Consider the following 8,687-nt stretch of genomic DNA (forward strand, 5'->3'; position numbering starts at 1 on the left):
ATGGCAAAGGACACACTGATAAAGGAGATTAATCAGAACTGACTTTGACAAGCACTGTGGCAATTGGACAATTAAAACAGACATTCGGATGGCGGGGGAAGAAGAACAAACTGGGGAGGAGGGTAGAGAGAATGGTGCTACAATGAAGGAATGAAAACCCAAAATCCCTGTAAATGTTCATTAAAACTAATAAAATTTAATTAAAAAAAAAGAAATCATCGAGCCGTGCCACCTGATTGGATGCAGAACATTTAGTTCTTCTTCCTTGCAGGACTTGCCGTGTTCAATCCACCACAACCTCCTCTTGAATATTTGGAAGTACTTTTCCCTGTCGTGACGCCCCCAACAACTGGCATTATTCTATTTGTGTTGTTTCTGTTAGTGACTAGTTAAGTGGAATTCTCCAGGTTATATAAAGTGTTTGCTCGCTTAAATCAAGGTTCTCCAGGAAAGCTAGGACGTGTTCCTTCAAAAGCAGAGCTCGTGCCATTAATTGTCTTTTCATTTCTCAATGAAAGATGATAAGCTGTAAAAGGACAAGTCAAATGTAAGGCTTCTCATCTAGGGATCATGAGTAAGGTGAATTTAAACATTATATTGGTTTGTTGGTTTTATCTACTCCTTTAGCCTCAGTGCCTTAGATGTCTAGTTTCCATCTCAGAATATTGAAAACTTTGCCACTTGTAATTTATTGTTAGTACCTGGCATTGACTCAGTAACTCTTAAAATGTGTCTGTTAGTTGTATTTTGTATAAGGTTGAGCATAGAGTATACCAGTTGTTTTCTCAATGCTTTCAAGTAATAATATTTTTTTAATCTTTCAATTAAAAGAACTTTCAAATGGAAGTTGTTGTTATTTTTAGGTGTTGCCAAGTTAAGTATGCCTCATAGCGACCCTATGAATATCAAATCTGAACCCTGTCCTATCCTGCACCATCTTAATGGAAGTAGACCATGTAAATAGATCCTATTGTGCCCATCGACAAGTTTCCACAATGATCAACCAGACTAATCTGGTTCCATCTCTTTTTATACCCATTTCCTTTCTTCTGAATGATTTTGGAATAAATCCCAGGTGTTGTATCCTTTCATTTGTGGTTGTAACTCCTTTAAAAAATATTTTACATGCATTGAAAAGTGCCAACCAAAAAAAAAATAAAATAAAAACTTGAAAAAGAAAAAAAAGACTAGTGATAAAACAGATTTTAATGCAAAAACCATAACAAAGGACAAGGAAAGTCACTATATAATGTTTAAAGGGTCAATAGAACAAGAGAACCCAACCATAATAAAAATCTATGCACCAAATGTAGAGTTGCAAAATATACAAAGCAAACACTAACAAAACTCAATAAAGAAATAGACAACACCAGTATAGTAGTAGGAGACTTCAATACCCCACTCTCAAGAAAAAATAGCACTATCAGAAAGAAACTCAACAAAAACGCTGAATAATTAAGCCACATAATAAAGCAACTCAATCTCATAGATATATACAGGCTAATGAAACCCACAAGAGTGCAGTATAACTTTTTATCCAATGTTCATGGAACATTGTCCAGAATAGATCACATTTTAGGCCACAAGGCAAGCATCAATAACTTAAAAAAACCAAAGAAATAATACTAAGCATCTCCTCGGACCACAATCCTATAAAATTAGAAATGAATAATAAGAGAATAAAGGGGGAAATCCCCATACATTTGGGAGCTGAACAACACCTTGCTTAAACATGAGTAGGTAGGTACTAGAATAAATAAAAATGAAAAATTTCTTGAAACAAATGACAGTGAAAATACAACTTACCAAAACCTCTGGGAAACAGCCAAAGCAGTAATTAGACGTCAATTTATAGCAATAAGTAAACACATCAAAAGGCAGGAAAAAAAAGTGATACTTGAATCTCTAACTCATCATCTCCAACAAATTGAAAAAGAACAGCAAGAAAACCCGACACCCCCTAAAAAACCTGAAATTATAAAAATTAGGGCTGAAATAAATGGAAAACAATTGAAACCATCAACAAAACCAGGACTTGGTTCTTCAAAAAGGTCAAGAAAATTTATATACCACGAGCAAAACTAACAAAGGGGGGGAAAAGAAAAGACACACATAATCTGAACAAGAGATGAAAGGGCCAATCTCACAATGGAATCAACTAAAGTGAAAAAGTTAACAAGGGAATATTATGAAAAACTATAGTCAGACAAATATGAAAACCTAGAGGAAATGGAAAAAATACTTAGAAACCCACAACCTACCTAAACTTACACAGACAAAACCACATGATCCTATCAATTGATGCAGAAAAAGCCTTTGACAAAAACCCAACAAATTTTCCTCATTAAAACACTCAACAAAATAGGAATATAGGGGAATTTCCTCAACATAGTAAAAAGTATTTATGTAAAACCAAGAGCCAACATCATTCTCAATGCAGAGATTGAAGGCATTTTCTTTGAGAACAGGATCTAGGCAAGGATGCCCACTTTCACTTCTATTCAGTCTTGTATTGGAAGTCTTATCAATACAGATAATGAAAGAGAAGAAAATAAGAAGTATCCAAACTGTCAAAGAGGAGGTAAAATTATCTCTTTATGCAGATGATATGATAGTATACTTAGAAAACCCTAAAGACTCAGTGAGAAAATTACTGGAAATTCAAACCAATTCAGCAAAGTGGCAGAATACAAGATCAACATATATAAAAATCAAATAGATTTCTTTACAGTGACAAAGAGAATACAGAAATGGAGCCAAGAAAAACAATACTCATCACAATTGCTAATCAGAGGATTAAATAATTGGGAGTAAATCTAACAAGAAATACAAAAGACCTATTCAAAGAAAATTATAAAATATTACTACAAGAAAGAAAAATAAACTTGGAAAATAGGGAAGACTATACAATGCGTATGGATAGGAAGACTCAATATTGTATAAATGACAATTCAACCAAAGGCAATCTATAAATTCAATGCAATCCCAATACAAATACCAATTCCATTCTTCAACGGGATGGAAAGGCAATTTCCAATTCCATCTGGAACAGAAAGTGACCTCGAAGAAGCAAAGCACTCCTGAAAAAGAGTAACAAAGTAGGAGGTGTCTCACTCCCTGATCTCAAATTGTACTACACAGACATGGTGGTCAAGACAGTGTGGTACTGATACAGACGCACAGACTGTAAAGGACACACAGATGAATGGAATATAATTGAGAACCCAGAAATCAGCCCATCTACCTATGGACAACTGATTTTTGACAAGGAGATTAAATAAATTCAGTGGGGAAGTGAAAGCCTCTTTAACAAACAGTTTTGGCAAAATTGGAAAATTGGAAAACTCAAGCAAGACCAACACCTCACACCATACACACACACACACACATACACACACACACACACACACACACACACACACACGACTCAAAGTGGATCAAAGACCTAGAAGTAAAATCAAGAACTATAAATTTCATCAGAGAAAAGTTTGGAGGAATTCTAGAAGTCCTATTCCTCAAAATTAGCAGCCTTCCAAGCATTCTGAAATACCTACAAACAGGATAGAATAAAATAGATGAATGAGACCTAAAACTCAATCCCTATGCACATCAACTGACTGGAAAACATTGATATTTGTTCCCATTCTAAAGAAAGGTGACCCAACAGAGTGCGGAAATTATCGAACAATATCATTAATATCACATGCAAGCAAGTTTCTGCTGAAAATGATCCAAAATCATTGGAGCAATATATCAACAGAGAACTGCCAGATGTGCAGGCTGGATTTAGAGGAGATCGTGGTACTAGGGATTATATAGCTAATGTTAGATGGATCTTGGCAGAAAGCAGAAAGTACCAGAGGAATGTGTATCTGTGCTTCATTGACTATGCAAAGGCTTTTGACTGTGTAAATCACAATAAGCTATGCTTACTCTGAGAAGAATGGAAACCCCAGAACATTTGATTGTGCTTACGTAAAGCCTATACTTGGACCAAGAGGCAGTCATCAGAACAGAGAAAGAAGGCACTATATGGTTCAAAATCAAGACAGGAGTCTGCCAGGGATGTACTCTGTCTCCATATCTTTTCAATCTGTATGCAGGACAGATCACCTGAGACACTGGGCTGTATGAGGAGGAATGTGGCATCAGGATTGGTGGAAAAGTCATCAACAACCTGAGTTACGCTGATGACCCAACCCTGCTTGCTGAAACTGAGGAGGGTCTGAAGCACTTGCTGCAGAAGATCATGGACTGCAGCCTTCAATACAGATTGAAGCTCAACATCAAGAAAACAAAAGATTCTCACCACTGGACCAATTGGCAGCATCAGTATGGATGGTGAAGAGATTGAGATAGTTAACAGTTTAAGTTTGCTTGGCTCCACTGTCAACACTCTTGGTAACAGCAGCCAGGAAATCAGGAGATGAATTGCATTGGGAAAGTCAGCTGTGAGGGACCTCTCAAGAATACTGAAGAGCAACAACGTCAGGCTGGATACTAAGGTGCGCCTGATCTGGGCTATAGTCTTTGCAATTACGTGCTATGCATCGGAGAGATGGACAGTGACCAGGGATGATAGAAAGAGAATTGATGCCTTTGAGCTGGGGTGCTGGAGAAGCATGCTGAATATACCATGGACTGCTAGGAAAACAAACAGATTTGTCCTAGAGAGGGTGAAGCTGGACTGCTCCTTGGAGTCAAGGATTCTGAAGCTTTGTCTGACATACTTTGGGCATGTTGCAAGGAGGGTCTTTGTAGAGGGACATCATGTTTGGGAGAGTGGAGGGACGGCACAGGAAAAGAAGATCCTTGATGAGATGGAATGATTTTGTGATTGGGTTGGTGGGAGTGAGTGTGTCAGAGACAATGAGGTTGGCACAGGGTAGAGTGGGGTTTAGGGCTCTTCTACATAGGGTCGCTATGAGTCACAAGCAACTCGACGGCACATAGTAACAAACAACAACAATGCACATCAAAAAACTTCTCCAGCAGGGTAAAAATGAAAGCCACAGATTAGGAAAATATATTTGGTAATGACATGCCTGAAAAGGGACTTATATCTAGAATTTATAGCCTACTCCAGCACCTCAACAAGATTAAGGTAAACAACCCAAATGTAAAATGAGCACAGGATAGCAACAGGCATGTCACCAAAGAAGACACTCAGATGACAAACACATAAAAAACGTTTAAAATCCCTAGCTCTAAGAGAGATGCAAGTAAAAACAAATATGAGTCCCTCTTCAGGGATTGGGGTGGCAGAGCAAACATGAACGGTGAAGTTTGCCACAGTGATGTGAATCCAAACACTCATGAATAACCATGGTATGTGCCTGACATATGCTTTGGGACTTGTCTTGCTTCATATTGTCTTACTCAGCATTCCCTTCTTCAGTGTTCCTGTTGCTTGGACCCTAACAAATATACATAATCTGGGAATGTTTGTGCTTTTACATGCAGTAAAAGGAACACCTTTGAAACTCCTGACCAGAGTAAAGCAAGACTCATAACTCATTTGGAACAACTTGACTATGAAATACTGTTTACACCTTCATGGAATTTTTTTCCACAATTTCTCCAATAGTTCTATAATTTCTGTCCAGTTTCTACAAGAAGTATGATTCAACTCATTTCATTCTAAACACAGCTTCTCTCCTGAGTGTGCTAATTCCCAAAATGCCACAACTACACGGTGTTCAAATATTTGGAATTAATAAATATTGAAATGTGTTGAAGCTAAACAAAAATTTCTACAGCTACTGTTTCCTGTAACGAAAGAGTGGTTAGTATACTGCCTTATTTCTGTGATAATGTGAAATAAGAGGTATTTTCATCAGATTTTCCAGTTACTGGTTCTTCACATACTATTTTGAAGTACCGATTTTTCCTACATGATGTCTCTCTAATGCCTCTTGGATATTCTTAGAATCTACCAGAAAGAGAAGGTTTACATGTCAGCTGGGCAAACCCAGCTCCTAAGTGGCAAAAGAGTGAAGGTATAATAGATAAACCTAAAGTAAAAAGACATTTGTAGAAAACATTAGCATAGTTTATAATGAATGGGCATTATGTATTAGAATAAAATTTCCAATCATTTAGTCATGGCTATTTTAAGCAGACTTACACAGCGTTATTGTACCAAATAGATTTGGCTGACACAGAAGAATTTCAAGAAACAAGAGGCAATGGTGATGACGGAGGAAATGTAAGCTGCTCTGAAGGACTTGGCAAAAAATAAATCCCCAGGAATTGATGGAATACCAATTGGTGTATTTCAGCAAAGAGATGCTGCCCTCCATGTGCTCATCAAGTTGTGCCAAGAAATCTGGAGGACAGCTACTTGGCCAAATGATTGGAAGAGATCCATATTTATTCCCATTACAAAAAAAGGTGACTCAATAGAGTATGGAAATTATTGAACAATATCACTAATATCATACACTGGAAAAATCCTGCTGAAGATTACCCAGAAAAGACTTAAACAGTATATTGACAGAGAACTACCAGAAATACAAGCTGGGTTTAGAAGAGGTTGTGGCACTAGGGACATTATCACCAACGTCAGATGGATCTTTGCAGAAAGCAGAGAGTGACAGAAGAATGTCTATCTGTGTTTCATTGACTATGCTAAGGCATTTGACTGTGTGGACCACAATAAATTGTGGATAACCTTGAGAAAAATGAGAAGGTCAGAGCATTTGATTGTGCCTATACAAAACCTATATTTGGACAAAGAAGCAGTCCTCGGAACGGAGCAAGGAAACACTGCATGGTTCAAAATCACAAAAGGAGTGCGTCAGGGATACATCCTGTCCCTGTCCCTTTCAATCTGTATGCAGAACAGATCATTCAGGAAGCAGGGCTTTATGAGGAGGAGTGTGGCATCAAGATTGGAGGAAGACTTATTAACAACCTATGATATGCAGATGACACAACCTTGTTTGCTGAAACAGAAGAAGACCTGAAGCACTTGCTGCAAAAGGTCAAGGACTGTAGTCTTCAATGTGGATTGAAGCTCAACATCAAGAAATCAAATATTTTCACCACTGGGCCAATTGGCAGCACCATAATAGATGGAGAAGAGATTGAGGTTGTTAGCAATTACAGCTTGCTTGGATCCACAATCAACACTGTTAACACCAGCAGTCAGGAAATCAAAAGACGAATTGCATTGGGAAAATCTTATGTATGGACCTCTCCAGAGTGCTGAAGAGCAACGATGTCAGTCTAGATACAGAGGTGCACCTAATCCAGGCCATGGTCTTCTCAATTACTTGTTATGCTTCAGAGAGTGGGACAATAACTAAGGATGACAGAAGAAGCATAGATGCCTTCGAGTTGTGGTGCTGGAGAAGAGTTTTGGGATGCTAAGAAAACAAATAAATCTGTTTTGGAGAGGGTGAAACCAAGTCTTTCCTTGGAGGCTAGGATTTTAAAGTTTCACCTCACTTGGTTTTGGCATGTGGCCAGGAGATATCAGTCCTTGGAGAAGGACATCAGGCTCGGAAGGATGGACAGCGCAGAAGAGGAAGACCCCAGATGAAATGGATTGATACAGTCCCTGGGGCAATGGGGATTGATGTGTGAGAAGTAGTGAGACTGGCTCAGGACAGGGACGGGTTCAGAGCTGCTGTACATTGCAGGTGACTCAAAGGCACATAACAACAGCATACTAGGGTAGGTTTGGGAGCAGGAGTGGCATCTACTTCCTAAACAACACCCTCCGGAATCTCTATGACTTTGATAAGTTGTAGAGAGAGGCTTCAGGCCTTTCGTTTGCTATGAATAGAGCTTGACTCAAAGGCAATCAAGAACAATATTCCTATCCTTGTTTTATACAAGCCAAGTTCTACTTTAGTAAATTAACTGAAATTAGGAAGGTCTCCCTTTGTGATTGAATGGTAACATACAGCCTTTGAGTCAGATAACTGATTTTGTAAGAAGCTAGGTTTTGCTGCATTTTTAGGCATGAGCCTGCTAAACCAATTAAGAACATTTCTTTTAAAGCAGTTAAAGTGTATAATAATTTAAAGTTCTCTGCTTATTTGATTGAGGAACTTAATTGTTAAAATCTGCCATTCTTCAGAAAAGAAAAAAAACAGCACCACCATGGCCAGCTACGCATCTAACCTGTGATCTGGCAAAAAAATGCTTCTCTAGAATTAGTACCAAAGTAAGCTGTTTTTAGCTACTCCGCAGTAGAAGATAATTTCTTTTTTCTTAGTTTCACTACACATGGCCTCTGTATTTTGCCCATTAATATATTTGTCTTTCAAGAACGTGCATTTTCGTTTAGATGAACCTAAATAATCCAAAGCAGCAGCTATATTGAAATTCTTGTGACTTTGGAAAGTTCCCTATAGTTGCTGCCTTCAATCACAACAAATAACTAACTATATACTATTTTGAGACGTGAATGTGTAAAAAAAACAGTTCTGGTACAGGATGATAATGAAACACTGTAATATTTGCAAACAAATGAGTTAAAATTTAGTTTCAATAAAAGTACTTTTGGGGATAACGATTATTGTTCTGTATTTCAAAAGTACTGAGTTTATTGTTAAATTTGTGTCTTCTAGGTTGCAACACCTCCATGATACATCTTCAAGGACATGAACATGTATGGCTAAGCACAATTAATAACAGTGCTTCTAAATTCCAAAATCAATCTCCATAATAGTCTA

At 37.8% G+C, this 8,687-nt stretch overlaps 1 protein-coding gene and 1 pseudogene across 1 annotated transcript in view; both read left to right on the plus strand.

Moving 5' to 3' along the window:
• LOC102846607 (protein FAM65B-like) overlaps positions 1-337 on the plus strand; it is an 8,919-nt gene extending 8,582 nt beyond the window's left edge. The window contains exon 2 of the mRNA XM_006898915.1: positions 272-337. Coding sequence (XP_006898977.1) covers positions 272-337 — 66 coding nt within the window. The remainder of the gene's footprint in view (positions 1-271) is intronic.
• Positions 338-5,272: 4,935 nt separating this feature from the next.
• LOC102861970 lies at positions 5,273-5,727 on the plus strand (annotated as a pseudogene).
• Positions 5,728-8,687: the final 2,960 nt, after the last annotated feature.

Source organism: Elephantulus edwardii, unplaced genomic scaffold (genome assembly GCF_000299155.1).
Source record: "Elephantulus edwardii isolate Elephantulus edwardi_28Jun2011 unplaced genomic scaffold, EleEdw1.0 scaffold00239, whole genome shotgun sequence".
Taxonomy (NCBI): domain Eukaryota; kingdom Metazoa; phylum Chordata; class Mammalia; order Macroscelidea; family Macroscelididae; genus Elephantulus; species Elephantulus edwardii.